Genomic DNA, 15,896 nt, shown 5'->3' with positions numbered 1-15,896 from the left:
TTCGAGTTAAATTTCCACATTTCAAACAATGTAAATTGAAGTTATCCCTTCCAGACCCACAAAAGTTACCCGATATGAAGCATTTTAAGTGCCTATTTCAAAATATCATATTCGTAAAAATGATAAAACAAATGTATATTTAATTTCAGTAATTGAATGTTTTTACTTATAATAGTACATATATAAAAATACTGTACAATAATCAATCAATAATATCAGTAGGAGGGATATTACTGTTCACCGGAATCCACTGGTTGAGAGTTGCGGTTCGGTAGCACTACCACCGCTTGATTTTCCTTTGGAGAGAAGCCTGTCTAATGTCATTTGTTTCTGTCTATTATTTTTTCTGAAATGTTGCATTCCAATACTTCATAGAAGGTTAAGATTAATTCCCATGTTCACAAAAGCCCTTCACTGGTCTCCACCCTAACCTACGAGAATCCAGTCCGCTCCATTCTATTTCTCTACGACCCAGTATAATATTATCATGTGACTGACTAAAAACTGGGTTTGCATTGATAATTGGATTTACTGAACCCTTATACAAGTCCTTAGTACACTTTAGAGCTCACTATTACACAAACACTAGTGTCCACAGGCTCGGCTTCACTGCCGTTGCTTAAAATCGGCTTCAACGACGGATGTTCCCCTTCCTCTGGGTTCCCGAACTGTACCCGGCCCCAGCTACCAGCTTCTCACAGCAACAGCTCACAACTGAACCCCAGGGGTTACCTCACTGATTGACTAACTCGCCAACAAAGTGCCTCTGCTTGTAATATTTCAGCACGGCCCGCACAGAAAACGCAGTTCCCTGTTACTGTTCACAGACCGATGCCTAGTAACGGCTCTTGTAAATCTGCTTATTTCGTGATCGTTGCATAACAACGGGTATACATGCCACAATATTCTCTTAGCATCCAAGTCTACACTTTCCCAGTGATCTGTCCCCCTCAGTTTCTCCTAACTCCGTGTACACTCCTGTACTCTTTTATTCCTCATGCAATTCAGATGCGTTTCAGTTCAGACTGTGCTCCCAGACTTGTTAACATGCTGATTGGTATTCTACACAGAGAATGGCAGCGCAAGTTCCTCAAGGACCCAAAGCGCTTCAACTAAGACCAAAATTTAATTTACTTCGGAAATGTCTTTCTATCAACATATCCACGGGAGATCTGAAAGCAGACGTACAGAAAGGCTGCAGCCATTCAGCAAGAAAATTGGTAGCACGGTCTCCTTTATGTCAGAATTAAACACGCTGTACCTCTGAAAATGATACTTCTTTTACTTTTAATGTCATCGTCTCGCAACGTAAAATATTTACTTTCATCTCGGAAAATGAATTCGCCGCCGGGTCCCAACCCTGTCATGCTTGCCGTACAGCAAATTAACTGGGCCTCACAAGACATGAAAGCAGCAAGCCCGCAGCTAACACAGCCAAAGGCCACCTGAAGAAGGCAGGCACGATGACGAGAATTTGATGCCTTCAAGCTAGTTTCTTCGACTTATTCTTCGTCCCTGAAGATGAACGGGGTATGTTCCTCCGAAACTTTGGTTGACTTTCACCAGACTACAAGACGTAACATCCCATAAGACACATCAAACCACTTGAAATTTCAACCACAAGTTATTAGAATAATGATCACATAGCACATGTTAGCCATACTCGTATATATACGTGGTAGTCATTAAATTTGTGGACTGTGGTTTTATCGCATCGTATTACAAGGTATTCACATACACTTTTTTTTCTGTGGCGCTACAGCCCCAATTTGGGCCTAGGTCTACCTCCATGAAACTCATTCACATACACTTACAGATACATATAGACTCTCAAAATAGTTGCCTTTGGCCGCTATTCAAGTCTACCAACGTTGATATAGCTGCCGAAAACGTTGCTGAAATATACTGGCGGGAAATTGCCGTAAGGCGTCTCTCACTGTAGAGCACTGCAACAATGCTTTGCGGCCAGTCCACAAAATTATCGACTGTGGCAGTTTGTGAGCTATGCATGATGGAGCCCCTTCTCAATATACCCGACTGTGATGCAACACCTCAATGACATTTTCCCTAATCAGCGGGGCGGACTTGGCAGTACCAGTAACTGGCCACCACGATCTCCGCACCTAATACCGTTACATTTTTGTTTATGGGGTTGGATGAAGAGTAAAGTACGTATAAAGGTAAAAAAGGGCAACATTCTGCCTTTACTTAACTAATTAAGCACTACGCCATGAAGAGGTACAGCCCCACGTTTTCTTGACCTCGGCACTAGTTGGAGGTGAGTGGTCAGCTTCACGCCCCGGCCGCTTTACCCGCAGATCCACTCTGTGACAGAGAAGCCCGACTTCGAACTCCGGATACTAACTGGTACATAAAAATGCTTATAAGACACCCGGACACTGTCTGTCTGCTGAGCATGTGCGGTAGAGAAGCGTAATCATGGGCTTCCTTCGGATTCGCTTATTGTCACATTCCTCTTACAGTGAGTCTCATTTTGGGGCGGCTTGACGGTGTTTAGCGCGATAATGTCGCGTGTTTGTGGGATGCACCGGCGTTACACGTTCGGCTAATCAGAATTCGCATTCGCTTGTCAAAACTAACAGTCCGATTATTATAAATATTTGGTTGAGCGTGGACCCTAACATAAATTCTTACATCATCTGGGAGTTTGGCGGGACCAGCCTCCCGAGTCTATTTAAATCTGTTTTCTTCGTGGCGAGTTCTACTTCGAGTTTGAGTTCATTCCGCGATCTAATACTTCTGACAGCAGCTGCAGACTCCTCCAGCGGCTTCCTCGACTTGTATCTGTGATTGTTAATTGCATCTCTACTGGCGCTTCCGCTTCCACTAGTTCTACGTCTAGCAATTGTACTTCTACGCCCGATACAACTAGCACCTGTACTTCTAGTAAAATTAAACCATGCGCTATAAGCAATGCAGTTATAAAAATGAACGTTGTGGTCTGACAATGGAAAAGGTTTTATATTGTTATTCATTAAGTGCCAGTGAGTTAATAAATTAGTCTTGTGTACACATCAATTAAGAATAATACGGCTTGCGACTGCTTCAATTTAACTCCTGATCTGTGCAATTCCTTGACCTACACTCCGTCGGCTAAGGTTCCACACGCAATATTCCTTCAGACAAATCCTTGCTCTATCAAACTACTAATTACCCTACCGGGATACAGAGGGTTTGCGTTTGAGTTGGTCGATTATAGAAGGTGCAACGTCCAATGCCGTCGGCCACAACTGTAATGACATGCTGAAACCACTCCAAACTTCTCCCTTTAACTTTCGATACCAGATAGACGGTTTTATATAATTCTCGCAGTTCTTGGTTAGTACTATAAAGGAAAAAGTAGAGGTATCCCTGTAACAGGCAGTGGAGGCCCATAGAGTTGTGGGATGCTGAGGTTCCCACCCCACATTTTCTAGACAATTGGCTCATAGATGGCGGCAAGGTTGTCAGCCCTACGCGCCGGCCACCCTTTACCCCAAAGAATATTCCAAGAATATTCCTGGTACTCATTTCTCTTAGAGTATGAGTCAACCCCAGGGCCACAGTGCGGCCGGAAGGATTAGGTCAATTGAAAAAAATCCAGTGACCTCATTGGGACTTGAACTCGCGACCTTCCGGCTTGTAGCATAGTGCCTCAACCAACTACGCTACCGCGTGCCCCTTCTTGGTTAGTACTGACTCTCCAAAACCTTTCTTCAGTTACTGATCCATATAACTTATTGAAACGTTTTCGCGTGCGGGTGTCCTTATGTTCATGCAAGTCACGGTAGAAATACTACAAAAAAAAAAGTAAAAAAAATGGAGCATCAAGGGAGCGACAAATATATGGACACAGATAATCCAACGTATGATGAGTTCATGATTTCGCTGGATATGCAACCATTAATTCTCCAAGCTAACTTACACCTCATGTTCATCCAAGAAAAACCAACAACGTACCCGATGAAGAAAACAAATTTCAGCCACCACAGCAAAAACTGCGATCACGGAACACAGTGTGCGCGCTGAGGCTGGAAGCATCACTGTCCACTTCTTGCAACTCAGAGACCGAAGCATAACAAAAGACAAGCTTGTATCATCTTGTTAGGCATCTGAGGATCTCACGGCACACACAATCAGATGTGCCGTCATTGTCAAACACCTACCACAACACATGATGGTACCTACTTCCAGGGGCTGGGTCTTACCTGGAACTCGAACTTTTTGAACTGCTCCACCGTGTCGACGTCGGTCTTGGAGGAAGGAAGAACCGGACAAGTGTCCTGCGTGATGAGGCTGTCAGGATCGGGCTCCAGGAGGTCTGCCTCAGGCACACGCTCCTCAGCGGTGAGGGGGCCATGATCACCCGGCACTGCAGCCGTATCCTCGTCTTTTCGCTGCTCGACGGGCAGTTTGGCCACGTCCGACGCGGATGCCGAGGAAGTGACAACGGTCGCGTTGCCGGTGGGTGTAGTGTTGTAGTTAGCGTAGTAGAGGCACAGCAGTATTGTCAGCAGGACGGCACTTAGCGCCAAGTAGCGCGTCGAGCCCCGGCGCAACACTTTCAACATGGCGGACACATTATTCGGAAGAATCGTTCCAAAATCTCACTCCTGCCGCCTCCTCGCGTTGGCCTTGCCCGTCATTGAACCTTGAGGCGAGTACTTCAAAGTTCCTCCATCCTGAAAATGAGAGATACAAATTACAATCCGAATGATAAAGAAACGCCATATTCGGTGGTTTATTTAACGACACTATCAGTAGCTCAGTGTACAGCGTCAAACCTCAAGATTATTAAAGAATGATGAAGTGAACATTAATTCTAAAGGATTCTGACGATGGTGTATAACACGTCGTGCTCTTTACAACATTAGAACATTAACGAAGTCTGAAGAGTCACTAATTTCGGAATGAGAGAAACAGTACGCAGAAAGAAGCGGTGGCGGCTTTCTGCTGCAAGGAGCCGTCGCGATATTATTATGCAGGAACCGCGAGAACCCATGAAAGCCTCAGTCAGGGCAGTCGGTGACCATGTCGAGATTCGAATAGGACACCTTGTAGCCGTACCACTAACACAACCAGCTTTATATGTAATCAAGATTTCATTTTATAGTAATTAAGCACAGGATGTAGTAAGGAACATTCAAGGGTGATTTAGCCCGATTCTTGGTTTCAAGAATAGGGCCTGCTTCACTGCTACAAAGACCAGGCAGGAAGCACCCCGCAGTTTTCCAAGAAATTCAGTTCGAAAGTTGACCGGCGGGATCCTTTGGTAAAGTTACACTTGACAGGTTTTGAACCCCGTAAGTCAAAAGTGGGAAGGCCAGCAACCCACGCTACTGGTATAATTTTTCAAGCAACTGTCAAAAACGACGTTAGGACTTTAAAGTCCAAAGTCCCAAACTAAAGCTAGGTGATATTAGCAGTGAGAAATTGCGGTTAACTCCCTAAATTCGAATTGTTCCAATCAGCCGAAATTAGGGTAGTAACTTGGAGGCGGAGCTGAAGCTGTGAAGATTTCTTGCTTCAAAGCAGAGTGAGTCTGCTAAGGGAGTCTGTGAACAACTCTCCAAGTGTACAGCCGAAAAACTAGCGTCACTGGCAGTTGGGTTTAAAAGTCAAAGTTAAAAAAGAATCATGTTTAAGTGTGTTATGGAAACGATCTCTGAATAACTCTGCAAAATTAAGTAGACACCAAAAATGAGTGTGACTCTTAATTTGGCTTAAAAGTTTAAGTGAAAGTGTAATCACTTCTAAGTGTTGTGCTAAAAAAAAAGCAGTCGCTAAATAACTAGCCAGGGATCCGGGCGAAAAAATTTGAGTGATTCCAAGTTCGTTTAAGGGATTAAGGACAAGTGCTGTTACATGTATATCAAGATCTGCTCATTAAACAGTGCGTGGTAGTGCCTAGCTATAAACACTCTTATCTTTCCCGCTGACGCGAGGCCCGTATTCACCCTGAGACAGAATCTCATCGCTCTAGTGAGAATGCGGTACCTATCACCTGTAGTTTCCGGTTCATCCCCCTTTTTCCCCGAAATGTAAGCCTTTACAGTAAGCTTACTGGCGCCCAGCATTCATGTAACCCATATCCCGCAAACAGTTATCCACAACCACAACAAAAAGGGAAACAGAACTGGAGAAGGATGCAGCAGCAACCTGCAAACTCGGAGTAACAACAGGTGAGAGGGAACGACTAGAGGAGCAGCTGCAACCAGCAACCAAGGGGCCAAAAGAACCGTAAGAGAGGAGATGGCACCAAAATAAGGGCTGGACGGTTACAGAGAGAAGGTGGAGCCCAACGCGTAAGCAAACGGTTATAACCTCAGAATATAATTCAGAAATGTTATAACCCAAGATGGCTCGACGTTTAGCTTCTTCCGTTGTATGAACGAAATATCTCGATTATAAACATGAAATTATTCACAACAAAACGTCTGAGCACGTCAACGAGAAATACCTCCTGTCACCATTTGACACATGGGATTTTTCATCCTTCCTACGACGGATTCTTGCGTGCGCAGAACACTTGCGCTCTGCACATGACGACTCAGCGCCCACACAGTCACACAAACCGAGCACTACAAACACGCCAACAGTTACGAAAGGGATATCTTGATCACAAGCATTGCTATTTATTCCATCTCCGAACATCTAACATATTTATTTTTAAATCAATATAGGAATGTTGCTTATGAAGTAACAGACGCCTTGCACAAATATATTTTCCTCTAGCCTTAAGAGCTCTGTAGCTAACTTTGGGTATGTCCATCAGTGTTGCCCGTTTGTCCTAGTACAGTTTACAGTCCCAGAAGATTTGTTCCTCCGTTTGCAGCCCATCACCACATTCGCATTCGGCCGTGGTCACAACGTTAATCTGTTTAGGCTTGCTTCAAGACTGAGTGACCTGCTCTCGTACGGTTTATTGACACGAAGGCACGACGGTTCATTTTTATTTCGCGGAACCCCGGAGACGAGCCGTTCCTGCAGCGCCTTTCAAAGTAGCTTTCTCCTCTGTCCCGTTTGGTGTTTTGACAAAAACTGTGAAGTTCTTCTTTGCCTTTCATTTTCCACTCAGTTTTAAGAGCTGCCACTGCTAACGGTAGTTGACTATTTCTGCCTTCTTTGACTGACTGCTCTGCCTCCGAGTCGGTCCTCTCCTTAACATCAGCTCCGCAGTGCCCCGGGAGCCAGTAAAATTGGATTTCTTTCCTTCGCGATTTCAGTCTATTTTATCTTTAAGCATTTGTGTAAGGTGTGATGTGTTGCTTATTGTAGAGAAGTTACTAATGCCTCTTAACACGCTTGCCGAGTCGGTGAAAATCGTGAAATTTTACTCCGAGTCTATTTTTTCAACGATTCCTAGTGTTTCGGCAATTGCTAGTGCTTCCGCCGTGAATGTGGGCGTTATCTTAGATATCCTGAATTTTCTATTACGACCATCTTTTATATCTATGCGAACCCTACGAATGGTTTGTCCTCCATTTTCGAGCCGTCCGTGACGAAACATTTGCTGGTTCTCATTCTTTCTTCGAAAATCTTTTTGAGTTCCTCGCTATCATCCTCTGCTTCCTTTGTATTCCCTTATCGAAAGGTACCCTGGCCTCGTAGAAGAGGCTTTCGCACTTGTAGTCGAAGGCCGGGGGACAGTTCCCTGCTTGGATTAACTGACCGAGGCACGTTTCTTTTCGAGCTTCTTCGGCTTTCGCCTGCTACTGCTCCATATTCATGTACCACCGGTCCCTGACTTACAGGATAGCCCGGACCAAGGAGGACATTACCACATCCTTGGTCCTCAAGCCGGAAGCATATCAGTGGCCTGCCACTTGTCTCATTACACAGCAAGAAGTTACGAGCTGTTCTCCCAATTAATTTCATTTCTCATGACATTATTCTGCTTGAGCAACCAGCACAACCTTACTTCAGGTTAAAGACAACATGAGTGACAAGTAATGAAGTTGACAGATTTGGAGAAAAGATGACGCGCTGGAAGATCCTGCTGTCTGCTCGTTAACTTGCTGGTTATGTATTTCCGCCGGCAACAATGAGATGATCTACTAACACAAGGAGCTTCTAGTTGTACAAAGTTTCAAAAGTTTTAATGGGCCTTGTAACGGGTCGGGCCCTGAGCAACCCACTTCTCGTGTAACGAAGATCGGGTCTGACAGTTCCCACTCAGAATATCCAGGCTATATAGCGTCGAATGGTGGGAAGACGATGATGAATTGGAGTTAGAAGTAGCGGTCGTGATTTAATTGAAGTACTGTCCCGAAACCTGCGTGGTGGGACTGAGGAAAACCATGAAAAACCTCGGTCAGGATAACTATATTGCGGTCGAGATTCGAACCGAAACCTCGCTAATAATTTCCAAGAAATTAAGCCGCTCCTAAGTCCTAAATTAATTTTCGGGGTTTAGGAATAGAAGTTCCCATGGTCATGAAGTTCTTTTGGTTTGGAGGTGGGGGGGGGTCCATGTACTCAAATAATTTAACCCATGTCTTAATCGATTTCCAGGGCGTCGCATCAGGCAACAGTTCGTCACAACGGCTGAAATAAGCAGATGTACAATATGGAACACACTGTAACGTCTTGCTGTCGATCATTTATCACTCAACATATGTCAGTGACTCACCGCCTTACGTGAAACGCGTCCTTCTGGAACTTATTTAAAAGCTTCTGTACAATGCTATATGTTTAGACCGACACAGTCATCATCAGGTGTTCAGAAATTGTTGGTTGAAACTGTTGTGTTTGTTTTGTGATTCTGATATTCGATCCGTAGTCTCATTTACGCGGCCGTGTATCTGTACCCTATATTAATATACGTCTATTACGTTAATAATTTTTGAATATAACGTTTGTTAAGATTCCGAATATCACAGTGGCCGCACGGTTTAAAGCATGAACCGTCTTCGCCGGTTAGAACATTGGAATCGTGGGTTCAAATCCCACTCCAGGCATGGATGTCTGTCCGCGGTTGTTCTGTGTTTAGGTAGCGGCCCTGAAACTGACTGATCCCCCTTCCAATGATTCCTACCGACTGTGTACGGCTAAGAAACTGAAAAAAAAAACGGCCAAGGCCCATAAGGGCTGTAGAGCCATAGCTAGATAATGTTGTGGATGATTACTTGTTTATGTATGTACTTACTCCATGGTGTGGGGGTGTCTTCCTGCTCTGTTGTGTGTCTAAACTACGAGTTTTTGCTGACTTGGATTGAGTCTCTTATACTGTGTGTGAGTCGCTATCTGGTGTTTAATTCTTGCAACGTAATATTAAGTTATAGATATGAATATCAATCTATATCTACTAACCTTTATATATACATACACACCTTCTACCGGGTAAAGGATTCAAAGACATTAATACCGAGGTCTATAAAGATGAGAGTATGAAAATCAGGCCATCACATGCTAATCATATACAGATCGGTTCTAAATTATCGTCGGGGTTTCGGTTAGAGGCCACAGAAACCCCGACAATAATTTAGAATCATTCTGTGTAATACTTTCTAACCTTGGTTGTGGGTCTGAAAGCTCACCCTGACAAGCGAAATACGGAAGAAATTTTATCTTCTATCTATACCTGACGTAACATAGATTATGCTGTGGCGTCCTTCGATGTATAACCAGTTCTGGAACACTGAATCTCCAAACTGACATGGATGAGAATTTTGGCTCATCTTAATCCCCACACACCATCCGCAGGGAACCAAACAACTAGGAAAAGCTACAAATCCAACACTGCGCGGAAAGAGCGACAGACCTGATTTTATACTGAACTAAGTCTACCGTATGCCTATCCTACATCAGCCTCCTTAATTACATTAGTCTAATGACAGCAGGTGAAGAAAATACATTGTCACGTGTATGTGTGACTACATACGGGGTTTGATTTGGTGAGTCGATTTACTGACCACTTCTTTCTTTACTGCTAGTGGGATGAGACTAAGTCCCTTGTACTGCGGCCACTGCTGGCCTATTGTACCAGCCCCAGAAGATAGGTGAGGGTGATTGTGGAGCAACTGGTGGAATGAAGATTGGCAGGGGAAACCGAAGTACTCGGAGAAAACCTACTGACAACTTATAAACAGGACTCTGAACTACAAGCAATTACAGCGCCACCGCTAATGTGCACAATTGAGAAATCACCACAGCACCCATTAAGACTTTTCCAGCCGTTCCGTAGCAACGGTTTCTAACAATGGAGATTCTTCAGCTTCAAGCGCTCAGGTCCTCTCTTCACAGACACTCCCGTACAGAACTCAACTAAACTATCCAAATCAAGTCAAAGTCAAAGTCACATTGCGACTGACGTCCAGTCAGCCAGTAAGTCTTGGTGTCGAGCCCCATCTGGGGCTCATGACCAGATATTAATTATTACCGTTTGACAGTTACGGTCTTATTTTTGTGGGGCGCCCTCTCTCACGAGAGGACGGATCTGTCTTTTGTATATGCTTCTAGTGCTCGCCAGCGCAGTCCTTCTCAGATCTGAGTCCCTGGGACTCGCGACCTTATTTTACTGTCTCAGATTTGAGACTTTCCTTTCCGTAGCCTCCTACGACTCGCAGGGTCACGGTGGAGATATTCGAGCCACCATCCAAATGACTTTGCCTCTTGCTTGTAACATCTCGGCATGGACCTCATAGAAAACATACAGTTTCCATTGTTGAAGTCCAACTGTTGCATTATTAAGAATCTGCTGACTAGCAATGGGAACGTATTTACTGAGCCGTTGCCCAGAAACGGTCGCTATTTACAGAGTCATGGCTTAGCAACGGATCTATACGCTACACTATGAAGCCCTCATTAAAGCAAGACGGGTTGCATGGACCGCTTAGTGTAGGATGCCTTTACGATTAGGCTGCATGCTAATAGCTGTAACAGACGTCAGGAATTCAGGGATTCCCCCTCAGCCGTTTCTGTTCCCGGTCATGAACATAACGTATCAGAGAACTAATAAGAAGTCTGCCGTCGCAAGGAAGGATCACGATTAACAACATAAATCATATAATAACTGACCGACTGTTCCCCACGCGGTCCGAGCGTAAACTCTTTACAGATAACCAGAATTCTGAAAGTATCCAGACACGTCCGGTCTGTCAGAGGCCATATGAAACAATTTCTACGCTGGATATTACGGTGGAAAGGAGACGTGGAGATGTAGGAAAGAGAGTCAGAAAATAGGTCACAGATGGCAGTAAAAAAGCTGTAAAGAATGTAATGGCTTTTCTATGTGTATCACTAGGTAGCAGCACAGTCCAGCTTCATGATAGTTCAGGTAGCAGACGCGCATGCGATGTTCAGAGGATGGTTAGAGTAGTCGAATTGGCGACCGTCATTGAGGAGTACACTACCGATGATAACCGCTGTTGTGTGTCTTTTGTGAGCAAAGGGATTGAATGCAAAGGATATTCATAAAGAAATGTTTCCTGTTTACGGTGGGAAATGCAGAATACTAGACAACAGTCAAAGTTTAGACGTGCAATAAAAAGTATGAAGTTAATTCTAACCTGAAACCTACACGAGTCCTGCAACTTGCAGCGACCTGCTGATCGCAATTAAACGGAGACGTAGGGTCTGAAGACTACGCAGAGTGCTACCGTCTACCCGACTATACGGCGTTAGATCCCGGAAGATAAATTAAGAAGCTCCGTGAGAAGCACTGACCACTGTCCTTAGGTTCCTTAATTTTTTTTTATTCTCCACTTCCCTTATCCTCACCCCACATCTTCCCACCTGTAATCACTTTTTCCTTCATCTCTCTTCCCTTCAACCGTTCCATCACTGTCGGACAGTCCGCCTCCGGTTAATTCCTCGTCTCTCTTCTCCACGTTTCAGCTGTCTCTATCGCTATAATTCTCTCCTCTTCTCATTTCTTTCGGTTTTCATCTTTCTTCATTATTTCATCTTTTCCTTAATATCTTTATTTTCTATCTCTGCTTTTTCTTTCATGCTCCGTTAATTTCCTCCTTCTACTGTTCTCCTTACAAGAATGAGTACAGAGAGTTTCAGTATTACCGGAAACGGCCTGGCCTCTGGACGTGACATACCGCACACAGTAATATCTGTGAGAATTTTTACAGTACCGACCAACCACCTGCACGTGGATAGTCATTCACTTGTTCTCAGTAAACGGGTCAATCGTGTCAGCATTAAATCTCCTATACACACACACACACACACATACGGCTAGGAGCCGGGTTAGCGCAGTCGGTAAAGCGACTGGTTACGGGCTGGACGACCGAGGGGTCAGAGTTCGAGTCCTGGTAGGATCCAGACCGGCTCTGGGGCCCGCCCAGCCTCATATCCAATGGGTACTGGGGCTCTTTACCAGGGGGTAGAGCGGCAGGGGAGTGAAGCTGACCACTCACCCCCAACTAGTGTCCAGGTAAAGAAAATGTGGATCTATACATCCACTCCACCATACGCCTTCATGGCGTAGTGCTTAATCAGTTAAGCACGGGGGACGTTAACTAATATATAAGGCATATAATGATGTCACGAATTCGAGCACGCGATTGGAGAGCGAATGGTACATAATTTGTTAAAGATTAATTTGTAGCGGTGGGAGTTACGGCGCTGTCAGCATTTGGGCTACATGGCGTGCATTGATTATGAATCGGAAAAGCCTTGAAAGGTAATTCCTATGGCCTGATCCAGATATCTAGACATCTGTCAGGAGACTGAGTAAAACTCTGTACAACTTCAAGTGAGGGCGAACACTATCACGGTAGAGAATCGAACCCATCTCGTCCATAGCGCCACCGCTAGGCCACCCGCCTAGCTAAGATTCAATTTCGACATATGATATTTACAGTGTGAATGAAGTCGCAAGTCCTTCATACCTAGTTTAATAATGGCCGCCGTAAGTCATGCGGGCCCGTCCACAGAACTTCGTGCATGAACCCCGTCACTTCCCGGGCGTCAGGCCAATATCAGGCCTACAGCACACGGCGTGCACTCAGTCCTGCACAGACGCCTCCAAGTCGGCGGAGGCAGTCACACGTTTCCACGAAGTGACACGGGCACCATCGATCAGCGGTTGCTTCCAAATAGCAGATACACAGGAATGAAAGTTACATGATACCAACTTCTGCCGCACAAATGTCTCACACCTCACAGTTCCCACGACAGTCGAATTAGATGGAACTCGGGTTCTACAACTCCCGCAACAAGAGGTCCCGTGGCCAGCCACAGTGCGGAGTGCGTCTGCAACTCATTCATAATAGTATTGCACTGTTACGGGGAACTCCTATTCCACCATCCGAGTTCACTAAAATCAGAACGTTTGGAAATTAGTTGCATTTCCTTCATCGGGTGAACAAGACAGAAGAGGAAACCCACCGAGCAAGGAGTTTGTGCAACGGTGACGCCTTGAATTATATTCTGGAGGCTTGAACGTCGGTTATGCGTTTTGTGGGTTTCCTCAGCCCCTCCGCGCAAATACAAGCATAACACCTTGAATAGGCCACGACCGCTTCGCTTTCGATATTTTCCATTCGTCGCTTATCAAGCATCCTACCATTAGGTGCTACACAGTCCTGATAAGCAGCGTCACAAAATAAACCGCACGAAAATGGCGAAAATCTAGTGCGCTGCCGAACCATGGCATACCTGAAGAAAGAAACAGAACCTGACTCCGGAAGGGGTGTAATTAATAAACCCGGATGATACATACAGTAAACATGACACCTCTAAACAAACTATTACAAGAATGCGACACGGAGGATGAGGTGGGTGGGGCATGTGGCGCGAATGGGGAGAAGAGGATATTGGTGGGAAAGCCGGAAGGAAAGAGACCACTGGGAAGGTCTAGACGCATGGGGCGTGAATAATATTAAAATGGATCTAAGAGAGATAGAATGGATTGGAATGAACTGGACTGACCTGGCTCTGGATAGGGAACACTGGAAGGCTCTTGTGTACACGGTAATGAACCTTGGAAAGTTCTTGAGTACATCCACAACTTATTGCTTCTCAATAAGGCCTCAGCTCCATGAAGTTAGTTACTGTCAAGAGTCTGGGGTTCCGTGACTAACAGTAACGGGTTCTGGATTGGATGATTGAATTTACTGGGTTTTCTTTACAATTACAATCACTGATTACAGCTCACAAAGATAATCACTGCCTAAGACTCGCTCCAGTCCTTACTGGAATACGAGCGTCTTCTCTTACGCGTGACTGACTTGGTTCGGTCACTTCTTCAGCTTCCGGTGTCCGCTGGTTAACACTCCACAGCTGAACACTGAACTACTGAACTGTGCTCTGAATTCTCTTACGACTGACTGAATGAATTCAAGAATGATCTCTCTCCTATAACTCAGGGCGAACCGAAGGGAGACAAACACCTCGAACAGTTCGTCTGTTATTATATGTATTTTGTCCGTTGCTAAGAAACGTGCCTAGCGACTTGCTACCCAGCAACGGAGATCCGTCCACTGTTGGCTGTGTAACTTCGGGAATGTGTTCACCGCACCGTTGTCTAGCAACCGTCATATTAGTCATATTATTAAAAGTATGTGGCGTTAACCAGTACACTTCAGGAAACCGAAGGCATATTAAGACGTATGGAGAGTAGCGGCACTGCCAAGCCCTGCAGTAGATGGAGATGAGTGGTCAGCTTCACGTCTCGGCGCGGGAGCCAGGGGCTCATTCGTTAGAAGACTCGATAGCCCCACAGCCGGTCTGGGGGAAGAAAAATTTGTCTTACCCTTTTCAGGAACGGAACTCCGAGTGCTCCGCCGTCCAGACCTGTAGCTCTACAACAACTCAACTACCATGGCTCCCCGGTACGAGGACTGTGACCCGAGCATGTCTCTGGAACGAGCGGGCGTTCCGAGAATTGTGGTACCACGCTAGTTGCGTTCATTTCATAATTTCCCATATATAAAACCTCTGATTTCCCCTTTGTTTGTCCCTGAAAGCGATTTGTCTGGCAGGTCATCGCTCTTCCTTATTTCACGCCATGAACACGAAGGACCCGCTGACTCTACTAGTCTGAAGAACAAATATTTGTCAAACACTGCAGACTCACTTCACAAATACGCATTTTCTTGCTTCAGTGGCAACAGCGCCGCTTTGCATGCCCCCACTTACCTGATGGGTCTGCGAGAGATTTCAGTTTCCCACTGCGCTCACTATGCACGGCTGGGAAAGACAGAGAACACATGTTCCGGGAAGTACACCTGATGCTTACATTCTTCAAAGTACATATGACGACGCTATGATGAACTCTACAAGAAGTTCTGGAAAGAACTAATCGCCTAACTTCCTTTGATACGATACGGACCTCACAGAAAATGACGCGTCGAACAGTTCTTCTAATGTTGCGTATTCGTTGCCGCAGGAACGTGTCTACTTAGCTCTTACCTATGGGTCATTCCATGTGAAATCATCCAGAAAGGTCGCTCACCATTTTTAAAAAAAATTATATTTTGTACACTTATTTATACATATTTTCATACTACAAAAAAAAATTTTAAAAAATTCTAATCCGCTCAGTTCTCTCGGTACAGGCGTTTTTATAATGCGAAAAAACGCGTTTTCGGCTGAAATGGAGGTTTGCGTTATCTTCCATATCTCGATAACTATTGAAGCTACAGACTCCAATAAAAACGCTATTTGTTCCTCATGATATGGACTACAAATCATATTATTACAAGTTTTTACTCAGCTCACTTTCTGTAGGTGTAATTAAACTTGAAACTTACCTATCGATTTTGGGAAAAACGCTATTTTTGACCTTCAAAAACCAATGGGAGGGGGAAAGTATCAGATCTGTGATTTCTACCATTTGTTGTTACCTATATGGGGAATATAATCACTTAGTTTTGAATCCCGTACCTAGTTTCCAAAATTTTCCAGGAGCTTCCAAACTTTGCTCTGGGCCCCAAATC

The 15,896-nt window shown here is 44.8% G+C and overlaps 1 protein-coding gene across 3 annotated transcripts in view; it reads right to left on the bottom strand.

Annotated features, from left to right (window-relative positions):
- The window catches only part of LOC111874893 (alpha-mannosidase 2), a 393,048-nt gene that overhangs the window by 222,994 nt on the left and 154,158 nt on the right, over positions 1–15,896 (bottom strand). For all 3 annotated transcript variants that reach the window (XM_023870753.2, XM_023870755.2, XM_023870754.2), the window contains one exon: positions 4,209–4,682. In XM_023870753.2, the coding sequence (XP_023726521.1) occupies positions 4,209–4,571 (363 nt within the window). In that variant the 5' untranslated portion in view covers positions 4,572–4,682. The remainder of the gene's footprint in view (positions 1–4,208; positions 4,683–15,896) is intronic.

This window comes from Cryptotermes secundus, unplaced genomic scaffold (genome assembly GCF_002891405.2).
Source record: "Cryptotermes secundus unplaced genomic scaffold, Csec_1.0 scaffold516, whole genome shotgun sequence".
Lineage (NCBI taxonomy): Eukaryota > Metazoa > Arthropoda > Insecta > Blattodea > Kalotermitidae > Cryptotermes > Cryptotermes secundus.
The sequence above is the reverse complement of the archived record's forward strand: the minus strand, read 5'-3'. Positions and strand labels throughout refer to the sequence as shown.